General features: G+C 41.5%; 1 protein-coding gene across 1 annotated transcript in view; it reads left to right on the top strand.

The window, feature by feature from the left end:
* LOC139648863 (A-kinase anchor protein 9-like) overlaps positions 1–19,763 on the top strand; it is a 71,867-nt gene that overhangs the window by 23,200 nt on the left and 28,904 nt on the right. The window contains exons 11-23 of the mRNA XM_071525102.1: positions 860–940; positions 1,911–2,058; positions 2,371–2,441; positions 2,631–2,760; positions 3,039–3,136; positions 3,616–3,721; positions 4,483–4,717; positions 7,170–7,230; positions 8,290–8,661; positions 9,331–9,612; positions 11,976–12,106; positions 12,500–12,726; positions 15,047–15,267. Of these exons, the coding sequence (XP_071381203.1) occupies positions 860–940; positions 1,911–2,058; positions 2,371–2,441; positions 2,631–2,760; positions 3,039–3,136; positions 3,616–3,721; positions 4,483–4,717; positions 7,170–7,230; positions 8,290–8,661; positions 9,331–9,612; positions 11,976–12,106; positions 12,500–12,726; positions 15,047–15,267 (2,163 nt within the window). The remainder of the gene's footprint in view (positions 1–859; positions 941–1,910; positions 2,059–2,370; positions 2,442–2,630; positions 2,761–3,038; positions 3,137–3,615; positions 3,722–4,482; positions 4,718–7,169; positions 7,231–8,289; positions 8,662–9,330; positions 9,613–11,975; positions 12,107–12,499; positions 12,727–15,046; positions 15,268–19,763) is intronic.

Below are 19,763 nucleotides of genomic sequence, written 5' to 3' on the forward strand. Positions count from 1 at the left end.
GTGCTTTCATTTGATGCTGCTCATCCTCAAAGTGAATACAATGCTGGTTTTTTGAAAAGGAGTGAAAAAAAATCACCCAGTCTTTTGATAGCTGTGAAGAATTATTATCAAGTAGAAATGTGTACATTGTAGTTTCTTTCCATCCTGCAGGGAGTGAGGGGTTTGAGGTGAGAAGCCATTTTACCCCAGTCACCCCTGTGTATCTACCATCTCTATGTTCAAGGCTGTGCCTCAGTAGGGCAAAGCAAAAGATACTGTACAGTGTCTGTCTGCCATTTCACATAAGTGCTCCATATTGTTTTTGCACCTCCTGGGTTGGAACACTAGACATGAGCCAGTATCACATTTAGTATGATTATCTTGTGGTAAAACCTGCTATTGGTGCTAAATTATTGGAAAATTACTTCAGCAAGTGCGTGGCATGGGAAAAACACATTTTATTAAACAGAGAAAATTTTATGTTCTATGTAAAAATCTTTATGTATTTGTACACTCAACAGCAGAACATGCTTTTTAATGGGGTGCTGTATTGTCAACTTATATGCTGGCCGACCACTTATAAAGCTGATACAGTGGCTTAATAAATAACACTCCAAAGAGAAATTCCCCATGGTGTTGAAAATAGAATTGCAATATAGGCAAATTCGATACTGTTCAGAATCCATTGGTTGTAAATTATAGTTGATAATGCATTTTGCACTTGTTATGCAGTCACTGTCTGCTCCCTCTCAGGAAGTGATCCATTCATTGTTCTACATGTTGTTCTCTCCATCACTATCTTAAGTGTCTACATTTACACTGGCATTATATTTGATACAGTTACAACAAGCACAGTGTTTTTCTCCTGCTTGCTTATCAGGTGAGGAGAAATGGGGCGGAGCGACACATGGAGGCTGTAGTGCGGCTGGGAGAAGAGGATGAGGGAGAGACTACTGAGCATGTAAATGTCACTCAAGCTCACATCCTGCCCTGTGCTTTTCAGTGTTGAGTCTTAGTCTTTGATACATCATACATTTGGGTGTAAAGGTCAATCAATAGGTGCGCTAACGTGGAGCTACGGGAATGCAGTCAATGTAGCACGAGTATCATAGGTTGCAATAATTTCCTCTTTAGTGGGGCTGGTATCTAAGGATTGTCGTTTTCTATAATTTTCATGATGGAAATAATTCACTCTGTGTTTCAGTTTTTCTTCTTACTAGCAGTGGCGCATAATACAGTTGCCATCTATTTGTTAGGCACTGACCGTCCTTTATCTGTATGTTGTAAGCAGCAACATCTGAGTGGTTACAGGTTTGAATGGACTCTTCAGTGCAGTGTCCAAGTGCGGATAGGGAAATTGTATCATATAACAAAGCAGTTTGAATACAGCCTAATTAAAATGTAGAGTGCACTTAAAATCAGTCTGACATCAAAGGTAACAAAATCACAATTTTATAATTGTGTAGCCTGAACACGTTCATGCTAATGATTGTTGTGAGTAAGAGAAAGAAGCTGCACTGCACCTTCTGTCTCTGTTATAGCAGGCCTCTCATGTTATGCTAAAACACAGATGGCTTGTGCCGTCGCTCTGTCTTGGAAATAGGATTGGGGGAATAATGTTATCAAACCATTAATCTCCTCTGAGTAGACAAATGGATATGTCATGTTACATAATGTTATTTGCGTTAATTGATCTACATCTTGTACTCAGAAAAATTCTAGCATTTGTTTTTTTTTTTCCCCCAGTTTCATTCTGTTTGTTAGTATGCTGTCTTGTGGAGCACATTTTAGGAATCTTTAGGTTAACACTGTTCAACTTAAAATCAACAAATTGTACACATGGAAAGATTAACTCAAAAAATGAAAAGGCATGTGCCCCCATGGTCCATTCCAGCCATGTTGATTGGTTGATAACTTCTTCCCGTGGTTAGGGTGAGTGCAGGCTCCAGCTGGAGGCTCAGCGCATCAGTCTGTCTCAGATCCATTCTGCCCAGCTCGAGCTGCTCCAAGAGCAGACGGACGCCCGCACACACTCCCTGGAGCTGGAACTGCGGCACTTGAAAGAGCACGGTGGCGGAGGTGAGTAAATGTGTGGTTGGGTGGGTTAGCCTTTGTGTGCATCTGTATTTGTCGCAAGGCAGCAGTTCCCTCTGAATTGCTTTTGATCCATCATTCATAATGTTTTCTGGACTACCTGCTATTCTGAAAAAGGAAAAAAAGAATAGGATTCTGGTTACCTAATGTATTCAACATCATCTTTATGCTTTTGTGGTTATAGCTGGCTATATTTAATGTTGAAGCTGTGAAGCTGTGTTTATACTCGGCTATGTTTATGCAAAACGTTTATACTCAGCAATTGATTGTGTATAATCTTCTACCTATTTTTCTCAGATGAGCCAAAAATCTTCAAATACCAACATGTGGTACAAGCTGTGTCAGAAGAATGCAATGAGCTAATACTGGTAATTATTACAGCCTAATAATTATCGTTATAATGTCTAAAGCTTTGTAGATTTCACTGAATTTTGTTAATGTGCATTGCCAAGATTACCACAACATTTTTAAATAGATTTGTAAATAATGGATATTAGCAGTGTGCTTTGTTTTTCATCAAACTTTAACGTTCAACTTTGTTTCTGCTCCTCCTTCAGTCTTTTAGAAAGATTTTTGGTGAAGAGCTCTTGGAGTGTGTCTCTCAGGCTGATGTCGAGGGCCGGCTGGCCCCTTCAGTGGAAAGACAAGAAACCAGTGATTCCACCTCTGTCTTACTCGAGGCCAGAGGTGATTACAACATATGTTTTCATAAGGAATATAATTATAATATACAACAAATATCATAGATATTGTAACCCAAGTGACTCCAGGGATTCCTAGTGAAAGCAGCACTGAGTCAGCGAGAAATTCACTTTGTACCTACAAAGTGCATCTACCTAAGTATCTATCGCTGCATATTCAGAACCTCATCTCCAAATATTCAGACAAAATGACACAATTTCTCCATGAGGATCACTAAAATTTCATCTAAGCTAGAAAAACAGTGTTGCTTTCTCCCACTGTAGAGCTATACAGAGATCTTCACCAGGTGAAGGAGAGGATTGAGCAGGAGCATGACCGGCTGTTGCAGCTCCAGGCTCTGCTGAGGGCTGATGGGAGCAAGGTGAGGTTTTACAGATCTGTAGAGTTGGTTTCTTTGAGGAACAGAGAGGAATCATTTTAACTGAAGTTACAATACAACAACAACAACAGAATTAGGGCTGCAACTAACGATTATTTTCATTGTCGATTAATCTGTCGATTATTTTCTTGATTAATCGATTAGTTGTTTGCTCTATAAAATGTCAGAAAATGGTGAAAAATGTCGATCAGTGTTTCCCAAAGCCCAAGATGACGTCCTCAAATGTCTTGTTTTGTCCACAACCCAAAGATATTCAGTTTACTGTAATAGAGGAGTAAAGAAACCCGAAAATATTCACATTTAAGAAGCTGGAATCAGATAATTTTGACTTATTTTTCTTAAAGAATTACTCAAACCGATTAATCGATTATCAAAATAGTTGGCGATTAATTTAATAGTTGACTACTAATCGATTAATCGATTAATCGTTGCAGCTCTAAACAGAATTGTTGGTCTCCTAGATGATGGCGATGCAGATGGCGTACGATGAACTGAAGAGTAGCAGTGAGAAGGAGATTTCTAACCTACGTATGCAGGCTGTCAGCGTAAGCCCCTCCTCATGCAAAGGTAAATCTGGATTTACACTCTGATTCCCCTGTCAGGAAAGTTAAAAGCAAATAAATCACGTGCTCATGTTATTTGGTCAAAATACAGAGGTGTGGAATAACATGGCAAACTGATTGAACATCTTTATTTGGTAGGCTTAATTTAATACTCTATACCAGTAAGCTGCAGTGTAACATTCTCTAGATTTCTGCTGCTGCTCCACAGAATTTTGGTTAACCCTGATTGATGACTGGCATGGCACACATGCACTCTTTGAGCACATGCTGGTGTGTGTGTTGCACAGTGCTTCTCAGCACCTGTGGGCGACTTCAAAGAGAGAAATCAAATGCTAACACCGCCCTGCTATTCAGCCCACTACTCCTCTAGTGTTTACCAACCAGGCTAGCAATCCAGCCTTGCACATCTGCTCTGTAAATTTAATTATGTGGAGAGACAGCAGAGCACATTTTGCACACCGTGCATATATGCTTTAAAATGTAGATCTGTAAACTGCTAACATATGCAACTTGTAAGTCTTTGAAAGAAGATGCTGTATCTTTATTTATTTGTTGTATTATCCTCATTATGTTATTTTATTTGTTGTATTACCTTCACTACTCTCTATTTGCTCAATTCTTACTATATTATCCTATTCTTTGCCACTGCAATGGCCCAGTTTCCTCGCAGGCAACGTTAATGTTTCATCTAACCAAATGTAATCCTCAGTGTTATCCAAGTAAACTACTATATTGAATTTCACATTTCACCTCTGTTTTGGCTAGATCCGGAGGAGCCGGCTGGCGGGCCGTCCACCTCCCTTTCCGGGGATCTGCAAAAGCTGAAGGCCGAAGCCCAGGAGAAGCAGCTCCAGCTGGAGGAAAGGCACAGACAAGAGATGGAGCATCTGAGAGCCTACTACCAGCAGCAGGCTGCAGAGACTGAGGAGCGCTATGCTACTGAGCTCTACATGCTGGAGCAGCGTCTGCAGGAGGTCACAGGCACTCAGAGCCAGTTCAGGTGATGACCCTGGAAAAACACATGATGACAATTTGTTAATCCTTTATTGTTTTTTCCAGGTTTGTTTAATCTTTTCCGGAAGAGATGTTTTCCATTAAAACCATGTAAAACACATTCTCTTATTCTTTTATGTATGTATGTATGATCATGTGTATATATAATCACAGACCTGGGCAAATGCATATGTAAACCCTCCTTACATAATGTAGATAATGATGAAGCCACCTAGAGTGTATTGTAGGTGGGCAGTGGGCTACAGGAACCATAAAAGGTGACTTAAATTCGTCTCATGAGAAATTTGTGCTTAAAATAGACCAAAATAATGTCTCCCCTTTCTTCCCATAAAGACTCAGTGAAAGATATCTCACTTAACTTGCTCTCTGTAGCATAACATTTTAATTAACATCTCTTAGACAGGCTGACATGTTGTGCTGGGAGACTGTTCCCAACATGTATACAAAGTTGTGTTAATTAAAATAAAAAGGCACAATGAAATGATTCCAGAAAGTTACAGCCAGTATGCTGAGAAATTCAGTTTAACTACAATGCCATCATTGCTTCTTCGTTTTTTTGTCCCCTTCTTAAATGCTGTCTAGTCAGTTGTTGCTGTTTAGCATTTGACTAGCATTGTCACCAGAGTGATGCAGCCTCCCACTGTTCAGTTAGCATAACTCCCTCGCATTGTCCTTTTCATCAGAGGAACTCATCACAAACTGAGCTCAAATCGTTGTTACTTTTTAACGACTAGAATTGGTTAATATACTCAGACATTACATTTAAATAAAACACACTCACTGCAGATGCCAAGATCAGCAACATGGTGTTGTTTCTTTCCCCTTGTGGAGGTTAGTTTGAAACAGATAAAGATCTATTCTGTTCTGTCTCTCTCCTATCTCTCCTGAGATTTGCATAGGAACAGTTGCTTTGTTAAGACTATCTTCAATTAAATTATTTAATTTCTGTTCCGCTGTCACCATCGCTTTCTCCATGATTGCGAGTGATGCTTAGATTTCCCTTGATTAATGCTTACAATCAAGATGTATAAAATGTGAAATTGTATTAATGTCATTTCATTACATCAAGTAGCTTGGATTTGTTCACGGAATTGAATCCATTTAATTTCTTTGACTAGCTGCATTTTAGTGCTTCACTTGTTTACAGTGCAGTACATGTGTTGGAAGAATAGTATTAGCAGACTTAACCACCGCATAATCTAGTGCAGATGAATTTGAACTTTTAAAAACGATTTGATGCTAATGGTCTGCACAACCTGTGTAGCAGGTGGAAGCTAGCTGATACCCGTTCCACTGACAACAGAGCCTTAACTAATGAAATATTTACTAGGAGGTTAAAAGCATTATTCGACTCCTGTTGCTAGCCTACTAACCTATAAAAATAGGGTTTCAACCATTCCAGATGGCTTCCTGAAGGAAGTGAATCACTGAAGCATTGCAGTGTTGAATAGGACAGAAGATGAATGGTATCTCTTATTCATGAACCACACAGTACGTTGGATTGAATGAGGTTTCTAATGAACTTCAGTGCTGCACTGAAGTGGCAAAGATATTAGGGGTTTTCTTCTCACTTCAATGCATAAGTAGTACATGGCTGTCCCCACAAGCATGAACCTGTGTATTATTCATGTCTCACTTTGTATCCTATCTTGCAACATAACAAATTACACAAAAATGAAAATATGCAATATAGGGAGTTTATTAACTTTATTCTTTTTATTGTATACAGAAACAATATGGAGACCACTCACATTTCTGACACTTTATTTGTACATATATTAACTTATTTCTTATACTCTGCCAAAACCAAACCTCATCGATGTGTACGGATTTCACTGAGATGCTACTGCCCTCTACTGTTTACTCTACTGACCTCGTAAATACAGTACTTTCACCACTATGGTTCTCAGTGGACTAAGCTCTTACCTTGGATTCTCTTTTGTCTGATTATGGCCATGTTCAAGACAGACCGCTGTTATATCACATGAGGAATCAAATTCCCTTTTTATGAAAAATGATTCCCAGGCATAAAAACATGGAATCAAATCACATATATCCAGATTGTTTTGAATATTTCAGTGAACATAACTCCAGTCTTATTAATGCATGCAATGGTGTCAGTTTGAAGAGCAGTGTCTTTGCTATATGTCATCTCTTCAGCTGGTATTCTCTATAGCAATTTCTGTATGGATATCTCATTTATCATGTGCATACTCTTAATTTATACTTGCTTAAGATTTGTATGTTTTTAAGTCTTTGCATGTGACATATATCCCTACCTCTAGATGCCATTTACTGTCATTCAATATCAAAACCAAATTTCAGACATGGCAAACTGTGCTGTAGCATAATACATAGAGGAGATCATATGACAGAAACATTTTTTAACCTCATATGTGGTTATAGAACGATTTTTGACATCCTGTTTTGTCTTTCAGCCTGTCCAGTGTTGCACAGTCCGGCTCCGAGAGGGTGGAAGAGCACAGAGAGGAGCTAAAGGTTTGGCTGCTACTTTTTGCCCTTATCTAAATCTGCCATGTCACACTCATCACGTCCCACCACAAGCTGAAATGTGTATATTAAGACGCTGTGACAGTGAGGGGGAGGGAGAGGGGGGCACTTGCAGCCTTTAGGCTAAAACCTGCCCTAAATCCCCGGCTTTGCTCCAGAAGCCACAGTTTGAAATGGCTCTATATCTGAAGGAGCGTGTTATAATAAGGGTAAGACGTTACATAACCCTCCAGTACAGTGTGTTACTGGTGAACCGAGCGTGCTTACTCTAGACTCGGCGGCGGCATGAAAGGAGGATTCTGTCTTGCGTGAGTGAACCGCGCTCCATTTAAGTCGCCTCTCGATCACCGCCACTCCAGCTTCCGTCCTCTCGTAGTTTTGTCATTCTCTCTCTCTTACTCCAGCCTCCCTCAGCTGATGTGTGCTCAAGGCTCTTGCATCCTCACTCAGATATCAGAGAGGAAGGTAGGAGAGAAGAACAGAGTTTTTTGATAGACTTTTAGATATGTCTGGATTGGAAATGCAGAGAATAAGCGTGATGAAGGCATGAAGCGAGTGAGAACTGAAGAGGCTGAATCATGGTAAAACAGACAAGACAGGGATTCAGTACCAGACAGACTGGTAGTGTATTAGTGGAAAAGTGTGGGGCTAGTATGATGCAAGGCATCTCTTTATCCTTTTTATCATCCCCGGGGGGTGGAGAGAACAGAGTGGTGTATTTATCACTGGTCAAAGAGTGGGTGGGGTTAGCTATATGTAGAGCCACTTAGGGACTGTTTATTTTAAGAGCAGTTCCTAAGAACTCTGTATTTTTCCTTAACTTCTTGTCTTGTGCTCTGTCTTATTTTTACTCACTCCAATCTGCAACTTGTGAGTTTCATCTCATCTTGCAGCGTTTCCTTCTTTGCATTTCCTTCTTTCCTTTTCCTTTGTCTTCATTGATACATTAATCCATACTCATCCACGCAACCATCCCTCTCCTGTGGTCCCTTCCTCTCTGACCCTCTCTGACCCTCTCTTCCTCTTTTCTGCGTTCTCTCTGAGCAGCAGCTTGGTGAGGAGGAAGCATCAGAGGTGGGCGCGGATGCGGAGCTGCACCGGCCTGCCAGGTCTTCGGGCCTGACGGTGCAGCTGCAGACACTGAGGAAAGCGCTCTACCACAAGTATGTCCAAGAAGTGGCCGCTCTCAAGGAGCAGCACAGCAGCGAGCTGAGGAGACTGAGGGAAGAGAGGGAGCAGGAGAGGAAAGGAGAGGAGCGTCCAGAAGAGAGAGAAGACAGAGCAGCACTGACTAAGGCTGAGCAGGACCTCGGCGGGATCAACGGGGCCGGACGCTCCATCGAGGGCGCCAGGGCAGCGGGGCAAGTCGTGCTGGAGGAGAAACAACACCGGGAGAAAGTGGAGGAGGAGGTCGCTAAGGTAGGTAACCACTGGACTGATATTGCTCAGAACAGTAATTTCTTTGCTGTATTCACATTGTATTTTCCTAAAAATTCGATTCACTTGTCAAATCAGAATCAGTAAAACTCCTCATTAAAGAAATCACAAAAATGTGTAGCACACCTGAACGAGGTCTTCGAAAAGGACGATGGCAACACAGATTAATTTATTTTATTTTTAAGCAAAAGGAATGTACTCTGCTATTATAATGCCTGTTTCTGTTACATCATCATATACAGTACAAATTAATTTTTATTAATACTAATAAAGCTAATTATTAGTTTGTTTACCATTGCTAATTGCTAGTTGTGTAGACCACTTGGAAACCAATGAATTGATATCCCACTCTAATAATAACTGTACAACTAAGACTCTGGAATGGGCCAGTTATCAAGTCAGTGACACAGCAACTTTTGTGGCAACTCTGAGCAAGGATTTCCTTAAATGCTTTTATCACAGCAGAATATCTTGCTGCCAGCAAACTTTTGAAAAGATATTTGACCCTGTGCCTCACTTTGTTGCCTGTTGCCGGGAGCCTTGCACATCAAAGATTTGTAAACAAAATTGTATCAGCACTCTTAGATGTGTAAGTGCTCTGTTAAATAGAATCCTAAGGCGCATTATCTTTGGCTCCAAATTTTCCCACAGGCCATAGTTCAGATGTCAGTGGAGTTCGCCCAGCAGACTGTGCTGGCTCGTATCAACAAGCGCGCCTGGCAGACTACCTCGTCCATGCAGACCCAGTCAGAGGAAGAAGAAGGAGTGGAGGAGCGGGAGAGAGAGGAGCGGACTCCCAGGGCCTCTCCCACCGCGGGCTTCTGGCTGGATGAAGTGGAGAGGGAGAGATTGGAGAGGGAGCTGAGCGAGAGGACCGCCGAGGTCCACAGGTTAAAGGAGCAGCTGCTGAAAACTGAAGCAGGACCGGAGCAGGTCAGTGCAGCTGGCTGGCCTGTTATGCCATGATCGCATTAATGTGTTGAATGCGTTACTCTCCAATTAAGTTTCATTCATTTCAAAGGAAAGAATCCATTACTGCTGCAGAATTCCATTGTGGATGCATTGTGTTCTGATGCGTGTTTTGCATGCACTGGATTTAATGTACATCAATTATGCATGGGGTTCCTGTGTAGAAATCTGCAGCAGCATGTTTCTGTAGTTTGCAGCAACGTTAATGCATTATGGGTAGAGTGAGATCCCGAATGAGAGGTCAGCCTATGTGTCTTTTTTATGTCTCTAATTTCAAAATATTCAACCGCAGGATCTCTTTAAATTAGAATATAGGCCTTATACTTTAACCAACAAGCCCAACAATCATTAAAGTCAGTTGGACTTCTTAAAGGGTAATTGCAGCCCAAAAGTAGCACAAGACCACCTGAAACAAGACACACACACACACACACACACACACACACACACAGATACTCAGACTCCTATTTAAGAAGGACACTGCATCCTAACACTGCTTTTCCTCTCTCTTGCTTTGCGTCATACAGTACATTTATGACCTGAGCTTTTTATTACTGATGTAAGGGACTTGCTGACATGTATTCACACAGTTCTTTAAATAATCATACTCAACCACAATCAATATCAGTAGACAGATACTTTGCTGTGTGTCTCTTACAGCAATGGCAAAATTTTGGAAGGAAGCGTATTTGTTTATCCGTTACCAAAGAGCAACATTCAAGATTCAGAAGCTTGCATATTCATTACTTGTGCATGCACTGGTGTACTGTTAAATATATTCCCTCTTTAGAAGTGAGGAGTCTTAAATTTTCTCATGTTACCAGGATTCTTTGCCAAAGCGCTCCTCATGCCTTGAAGACCTAATCCCAGGGCCAGCTAGGCTTTTCACTAGCCATTTATTGCATGATTAGGCATTACCCGTGCCATAGCAGAGGCTGTCGGGTTCAATGTTCTTTATGTGATGAATCGTTCCAAAACACTCTTGGTAATGGTGATTCACTAATTGTAATTCATTAAACAACTTGCTAAGAACGTTCTTGAGCTACAATTGGCTCAAATGAGTTTTAAAGATGTCAAAAAAATTGTCTCTGCACTCTGCGTGTCTGATATATGCTAGTCATCCTTTCTGTTAAGGTAAATAAGTTTGTCAATCATATGATTAAGTGGAATACCACTCAGTTGAAGAATTCATATACAGTATGTTATTTTTATGGTATAGAACAACCCAGAGAATTAATATGAGCGGCGCCACCACAGATGTAAAATGTGGAGCTGCTCCATAGAGAATAAACTGGGAATGATGGTAAAAGTGACTTGGATAGAATCCAGTGGGATTTCCTGAAAGACTACTACAGAATAAACCTTATTTTGGCATGAAACTCAAATTTTCTGTATATATTCTTTTATTCATTATTGATGAAGCAGCTCCACATTTTACATCTTGACATTGCAGGATTGAGTCTTGAGGTTTCTGAAACAGCTTAGATCCTCCTGGATGGAAGGCTTTGATAAGAGTATATTTTAACTAATTCTAACATGAATAAACTATTTTGATATTTGTATGTGGCATGTCATTGTACATGTGTGTTCCATGTCTTTGAATGCAAGCATTTATTAAATTGACAGTTTCTTTAGATATAGTGTTGAGCCATAGATTATGTATTTGGTTGCTGAAGATGTTAACAGACTTTCTATTCAGCCTTCAATTGTTACATAAATTGTAATCCATTAGATATACAAAGTAATATTAACGTAATCCAGCATAAAAGTTTGATTTGTGTAAGAGAATTTTGCACAGTAGCACATACTGTATGTTGTCTGTTAGACAGGATGAGTGTAACAGTGGCTTTCAGAGTGGCATTCAGTGTATGGTCTTATCGGTCTAAAGAAATGATTCTTTGACTGAAACCGGTGCCAGTCTCTACTCATCTGCAGTCTCTACACAATGCGGTGTCTTTGAGAATGAATTGATTTTCTGTGTGGAGAGGCAGAGCTGCATTTCTGCCTCTTCCCCAAAAGGGGGCGCTGCCTCCTCCACCAGTCCCTTTGACTCAGGTGCACCTGTTGCCATAGCAGCACAAAGATACTAGTGTTTCTCTCAGCTCCAAGGGAGTTAGAAGTGTGTTTGTGTGTTTGTAGTCTGTGTGCTTGTAAAAGGGGAGCGTGTCTACGCGCCTTGCTGTGCCTTAGTTGAATCCACTCTTACTAATGGTCATGCATAGAGCCACACTGTCCCTCGGCTGCCTAGTGTTTTCAGGAATCTTTAACAAACTGTAGCCTTTCCAATGACGGGCCTGCTGTCTGTGTTCTCTCTCCTGCCTGTCCAGGCTTTACAGAAGGGAGAAGCTGGGAAAGAGGAGGACCCAGAGGGGCCGCGAGTAAAGAAAGCTGATGGGAGCAAATTGTCATTACAGGATGAAGGGGACTCCTCTAATCCGGACATTATCACCACTGAAAGGTAGAGGCAGGAATTATACATACATACTTTGAATTATGCTCTATTCTTAAAAGGACATTCTTAATCTGTACAGCTATTGATTTAGTTGTGCCTTCATACTAACCGGACGTGTTTGTGTTCGTGCTGTAGAAGAATTGGGAAAAGGTTAATATTGATTTCCAGTTGCAGCCAAAGCTAGGCCAAATTCCCATTTTGAGGTCTGTATTTTTGTTAAAGGGTGAAATATTTTACAACTGTGATCATTTCAAGCCTTCCCTTTAATTAAGATTTCTTGCATGAATGATATATAAGATGCTCTCCTCCTCTACTGTGTTAGTCATTGATGGCACCGCACAAGTTCTCATAACCAACCACCAGTCCTAATTTCTTAACTCCTACCTTCTCTCCTGTCAGAAACCTCTTGCGTAAGGCCAACGAGAGGCTTTGTCAGGTGCTGGTTGACGTCCTGAAGACCACAGCGGCGGCGGAGGAGACGATGGGCCTCCACATGGAGAGTCTGCGTCAGGCTTCCAGTGGAGGGCAGCAGGCCGCACCGCCACACTCCTCCACACAGAGAGCAACCTGGCAGAGAGGTGGCACAGAGCCCTTCAGACCTTATACTGCAGGCAAGTCACATCACGGTTCAATTAATGGGATCAATTAAATATCATTTGTCATTATTAAGGAGAAAACTAGTGTCTGAATGTACTGGCTGCTAAACTTTTCCAGAGCTCCATCACAAAACAGACAGTTAAACTTACAAAATATGACTATGCATGCATTCACTCACTTGAAGGAGCACAATACCTCAGTATCTGGCTTTAAAACTATTGCTGCGCTCTAAGTAGCTTGCCATTTAGGTTGGAGTTGTCCTGAAGGTCTTGTCTGACTGGGTCATTACTACTGACAGTGGTGACTCTATGGTAACTAAAGACAGCACAGTCTCAGGTTAACACATTAACCATTCACAGGTCTTCTAATACTTTGCCAAGACAGTAGCTGCATATATTAAACTGAACTATAGTAGTACTAGTTTGTACTGCATAGTGCTCTGGCTGTTTTCCAGCCTTACTACCACACACTTTAGGGGTTCTTATACATCCAGCCAAGGTTTGTGCCAAATACTGTGTTCCTTTCCTTACAAATTTCAGTTTTGGAAGAGGTTTTCGGGGCAGCTAAAAGACCTTTGTCAGAGAAAATTAGGTTTGCACCTCTCAACATTTTCTTGGTGTACTGCAGCAAATCATTTCAGGTTCAGAAAGTTTCAGGATTACAGTTACTGTCTCCAGTGGATGTAGCATTCATGGACTATTGGTGCTCTGTGTCAAACACTGGAAAGTTAAATTTCCACACAATCCATCACAGATCAGCAACCAGAACAAGTACTTTTGAACATACAGTGATCAATGATCATGATTGAATGATTCATGATTAAAGACTGTGAATCCCTTGACTTCTTGCATTTTGTTGTGCTACAATGTAATAATAATGCATTTATTTATTTATTATTTATTCTTTTTGTCTGTGATCTATAAAGAAAGTTGTATTCTTTCAAAGTGAAAAGCAAATTCTAGAAATTATTATAATCTAGAAAGTTATGAAATTCAAATAAAAGTAAAAAACTAGCAAAAGTATACACACCTTCATTTTGAGCTAAAAGGTGTCACTGGTGAGGTTCTATGCTTTATGTTAATGTTGCATAGCACAGATGTCACTGGCAAAGTGGGAATAAGTCACATACACAATACACATATGTGACCAAACACCATGAACCCAGGCTCATTTAAATTTACAGGAGACCCACTTTATATCACCATTTTCTATCAAAATGCACTTTTTTATATTCAGTGATTTATAATTTACAGTAAACAAGTAATTCTTGACTCTTAATATACCATCATAAAGCTCTGATTTCAAAGATCAGTAGTTTATGAAACAGTATATCCTGCAATGAGGCTGTTTTTACATATTGGGTTGCATATGACTTCTCATTTTCTGTAGGACCTGCTGTCATTTCACATATTGTGATGTTTGTTGTTGTGAAGAGTAACATTCAGCTTTACGGTGATATGGTGTAGTTGACAGTCATATTGCCGAGCAACTATCAGAATATATCATACTGAATACCATATCAAAACACAAAGGACTGAAAAAAGACTGAAATTGTGAAACGGAAAATATGTAGGAACCATGTTTAATACTACCAGCATAATGACTTGACCTGCCTCTGCCGTTCAAAAGACCTGCTGTTCTGTCCTGCTGTATCAGCATGTCCTAATATGGAAATTATATCATATGATAAAAACTGTAATATAAGGTAATGTTTTACAGACGGTGCCACCTAATATCATAATTGTCCTCTGAGAACGTGAACTTAGAGGTTACATGGCCAGATAGTTCAGTGAGAATGAGGTCAAATAAAGTAGCTTAAGGGCACAGGTGCATGAGTGGATGTGCTCCCTGACCTACGACCTAACCACATCAACATATTTCTAGCATTGCTTTGTATTCTGTTATTTATCTTCTGTCATATGAATATAAGCCAGAGGTGGAGTCTAATTGTGACCAGCATATTTAGCATATTTTTTACAGTCTAAACTTTTCGTTTCTATAGATTTAAAAGCCAATTAATTACTATTTTCATGTGAGCTTGAGAGTAGCTTGATGTTTCTGGTTATCGCCACAGAAACATCAGCAACATTTCACCATGTTTTTTTCACAGTATCTTGTTTTATCTGTCTAAAGCTATTGGGTTATAGGTAAAGCTATAACTAAAATCAGGAAAAACAACTGTAAACTCCTCTTGGAAGTTGTAATAGGCCTACTATTCACAAAATGTCTGAGTGATCTTTAGCTTTTAATCGGGAGAAATTGCAATAACAACATTGTGTGTGTGTGTGTGTGTGTGTATAATATGTGAGTAATACATTTCTGCTATTTCTTCCTCTGGTCCCTACACAGAAAGTGGCCAGGGCAGCGAGACTGGCACAGATGAAGCGAGTGTGTGGTCCGGGGAGACGGAGGCTGACGAGGGCCTGGAGATGTCCCAGCAGATGATGGACAGCCTGCTGCTGGGGGCGGAGACTCAGCTGGAGAACGAGGAGCACCTGATGGGCATCAGCAGCCGCCTCCAGACGGCTTTGGAGAGGATGCTGATGGCCATCACCGAGACCACCAACCAGGTAGGGACCAGATGGGGTCGGTGGTTAAAGTTCTCATTTATGTGCACACTGTCCCTTTCATCATGCCCATTCGCATTCACAGAACTGAGGGGCTTGATTGACGCTCTTCTCATTTCCTTCTTTTACTGCGTATCGCACTTCCTGCTTTACTTTGCGAGGCAGCTAGATTCGCAAGATCACGATCACGCGAGAATCCATCTTGCCAGGCTTCAAGTTATGCGTTTGTGGCTGAACCACAGCGGTGCGGACCAATCAGCGTCCTATGAGGGCAGCTGGGGGCGTGGTTTAGGTGTGGCGACAGCGAGAAGCGACTGTTCGTTCACAACAATGGCGGCTCCTAAAGAGGCTAGCGTAGATGCTGCTGTAACATCAGTTATTTCTGAACTGGAGAGTATTTCTTCATTGAAAGAAGAGCAAAGAACGGCACTGAAGCCTTTTCTGGATGGAAAAGATGTTTTCGCTCTTCTCCCGACTGGCTTGGCAAGAGTTTGTTTATATGGTTCGTTGATCTGATTGGTTGAAGTTAGCCCGTGATAGACGGTGATAGACAGATGGTTCATCCAATCACCTGCCAAGTATTTTTTGAGAGTGCCTGCCCTTTTCCAAACAGTTTCCAATGGCGACTTCCCAGATGGTTCTGTGTAACAAACCATCTGGCTAGTCAGGTTACTTCCTGCTAGCTTACCTAAGAAACTCTTAATGATGTCGAACTTAACTATTCTGGTTTATGAGAACTAATGTACCAGAAAGACTGGCAAATGTTTAATGAAATATGCTGCTATATATCAGCAAACAGGTAGCCATACTATACTCATAAATTGGACTTTAATGGAGTTATGATACAGCAGAATTGTACACTACTTTTTATTTATTTTATTTTATTTAGCCTTTATTTTCCCATTGAGATTCAAAATCTCTTTTCTAAGGGAGACTTGGCCAAGAAATGGCAGCAGGGGTTACGCAATAAAACATACAATGCAGTAGAAAAAGCAAATACAAAAATTGTAAAATATGTACAATAAAAAAGATCACAATTTAAATCAGAAACAGGAGCACACATCTTGCATGAGACTGTGGATAATTTGCATGAACTGATTTAGGGGAATAAAATGGTCAAGCTGGAGCTTCGACTGGAGATTGTTCCAGACCAGGGGGCAAAATAATCAAATGCCTTTTTCACCAAAAACAGTTCTGATTCTGGGAATTTAAAGAAGAATGCAGGACTGTGATCTTAGACTACCCTTTACTTTGCCAAGTAATGTGGTCTCCTAGCAGGATGAGGCATGAGTTATCAACAAGGCCTGAATATTCTTCACGCACAGTCCTATGGTGTTACTGCATCAGTCTGTTTGTGCCTAGAAGTTACCAGTGAAGGGAAAGCTCTAGTGACACATGTAGTCTTTGTTTAAACATAAACGCCCACACACAACATTGTTAAGCTCCTATAGTTTTCCAAGTCTGTTCACGGAGGCATAATGGGGATGAGACTGCAGAATTTGGCTGGTAACAAAGTTGGCGTGTCTAGAATTCACACACAATAGGGCTGTCTCATTCCCAGTGGTTGCCTATAGATACAAGCTGTATTTACATGGGGCTTTTGTCTGTCCAACCAGCCTATCCTAATCCAGTTGGGTAGCACAACGCCGCCCCCTTAGGCTGCCTATGTAGTGCGCCTCCTGTGTCCAGTGTCAGCCCAGAGAGACAGAGCAGTCCTACTTTAACCAGGCCATCGAATGTGTTACTGTAACTGACTGCACAGCACATCTTCCCTTTGGCTCAGATTCAAGCATTACTCACGCTGAAATGGGTTTTATCTTGGCTATCTAAAAATAGCATAAACAAATTTTCAGGCCAAGCGTCAGTGATGTTGCAGCATCTATCTGAATCACTGAGTGCATGTTGGTTGCTATAAAATCAATTGAATCCTATTCTTTCTCTCATATCTTTGGGTTTTTAAGGATGTAATTCACCTCCTTATTTTACAGTATATTGCACCTACTTAGCCCTTTCCTGAAGCATCTAAGAATTTATGGTTTCTCTTTGTTGTTATTCATTTTGGATCAATTTTTATATTACATTTTTATATCAGTGTGTGTCGCATGTCAAAGCCTTGTGTCGGGGAAATTCTGATTAAGTTCCAACATGTGCTAAAAATGCAGCATTAACAGAATGAAAGAAGAAAAACATGCATATGTGTAACGTTACCTTACCTTACAATGACATACTCTACATACTTTACATACTCTACTAGCAAAAGATTGTTAAGCCGTCACTGGACAATTAATAAAGATCCATTCTGTTTACGAGGGGATTACATGCCACACAGCACATCTCTTCCTGCTACACACAATTACAATGCCATAAACTTGTAATCAACAAATCTTCTAATGGTTAGGGAAATGATTTTCCTGTCACTATCGATCCGGTGTACATTAGTCTTGTTAGTGAGCAACGGTGGATCAGCTTGTCTTGCCTGTAAAGCAGCGGCATGAATAGAGATTGATGTAATGAGCCGGTCAGGAATGTTGAGTGTCTTTGTTGCACTAGTGTTGTAAATTATTTGCCGGGGAAAGGTGTTCGCTGAGTTTGAAGGTTGACATGCCAGACAGGAGGAGGGACCTAAAGGAAGCATGTCAGAATGCCTTAATCATTTCTTTTGCGTCTATGTAGAACGTGAATCCGGTTTGACAAGCTCTCGTGAGAAGGGTGTGTGTTGTGTGTGGTTACGTGTGTGTATGAGAGAGAGAGAGAGAGAGAGAGAGAGAGAGAGGGAAAGAGGGAGGGAGTATGTCATCTATTTGCAAATCTACCTGGCCCTCTGGCCCCAAGGGTTGAAGCCACGCCTGCATCCCTCCCACTTTTTCTGAACAGTATCCTGCTCTATGCGATTAATACAGGAAGTGAAGGAGAGAGCCTGGCTTCTGAGGGGGGAAAAAACCCCTGGAACTCTGGGATTTCATCTTTTTAAGCATGTGCATTGACAGAGGCAAAGTGAGTGTAACAGAATGACAGTAGGCTGCCTGAGGTAAGGAAAGTGAGAGAGGGTGGAAAAAGAGAGGAGATTGGTAAAATATAGGGCAGTTTGATGTTTAAAAGGAGAGAGTTGGAGCTAGAATGAGTAAGAGTAGTGTCATGGTATGAGCAAGGAGCAAGCTTTGGAGAGAGGCTGACGGCAAACCTGGGAGGACGTGAAAAGGAGTGAGGGAGCGACTTGGATCCGACCGCTGTCATTTCACCCTTGGTTGACTGCTGCTTGGACTAAACAATTAAGGGGGGCCCCTGGGAGGCTTCCCTGCAGGTCACGGTTGCTACGGCGGCACAGCATTGTTAATGAACCTCCAGAGAGAGAGAGAGAGAGAGGGGGGTCGAGAGGGAGTGAGAGTGCTGGAGCAGACGCGGGGGTGTGAGCTCTAGTGAGAGGCAGTGGTTGCGCTTGAAAAGAAGGTCAGAAACCACGAGAGAGAGAGAGACGGGGCAGAGATCTTCAGAGAGGACACAGAGAAAAGAAATGATTGCCTTTGTGTTTACTTACCTCCCTCGGCCGTGCTCAGGAATGCCCCGTAAGCCACCGATCCCAGCTGAAATTTCCACCTGCTGCCGAAGATGACATTTTTTTTTTGGAAGCCTTTCCTGCCACAGAACTTCTCTCCGTTTGCTCGGATGATTTCTCTCTCAATATTTACCTGGAACTTGTTCTACCTCAACCAGGCAGCATGTGATTGAGATGACGTGAATTTCACTGTCTCCTAATGTTGTTTACTCTAGCTGTGTGCAAGGCAAACACGTAGAAACTGTTGCTTGGAGCTACCCACAACGTTGCTCACTGCTTTTTTCCCCACTGGACCTTATTCTGATTTGTGGTTGGACGGCTAGATCAGCTCAGCCTCAAACTCCGTGGCAGATGGAAACCCCTTTTGATGACTCCGGAAAAGGAACCCCGCCATAAGGAGACGAGCTGGGACGTTCTCCCTGGATCCATCCCTTACCATGGATTCCTACCGTTCCTACTGGAATTCAAGCTTGCAGAGCAGCATGTGGGTGGAAGGGGAGGACCAGGACGTGTACGAGGTGGAATCTCGTGTGCCCCTTCCCCGGCCCTTTCCCCTCTCCAGCACCTTGAACGAGAAAAATGCTGTGGTGGTGCAGACCCAAATCTCGCACGTCAACCACAGATCCAACGGTCACCTTCTTAAGGTCATATCCAAAATCTCCCTGCCCACTCCTCCCTATACAGTAAGTTTGTACGTGGCAACACAGTTCTGTTGTGTTGGGGCTCAATTTTTAGCTTACAAGTATCTCTCGCGAAATAGAATAAAGGGTATTGACTGATTTTTGAGTGACTTGGATCTGTTTTTCTACATCACAGTTCTGTAGATCAGATGTCAGTTGTGCTGTTGAGGTGGTCTATTTATGTATTATGTATAATTTAAAACACATTCTTCTACGTAGGTGTTCAGCGTCTCTCCCTTTGGTTCATCTGTAACAGTAGGTGAAAG

Source organism: Centroberyx affinis, unplaced genomic scaffold (genome assembly GCF_046629955.1).
Source record: "Centroberyx affinis isolate AG114_WGS23_722 - 3 ecotype Tasmania unplaced genomic scaffold, CSIRO-AGI_Caff_v1 ptg001267l_1, whole genome shotgun sequence".
Taxonomy (NCBI): Eukaryota; Metazoa; Chordata; class Actinopteri; order Beryciformes; family Berycidae; genus Centroberyx; species Centroberyx affinis.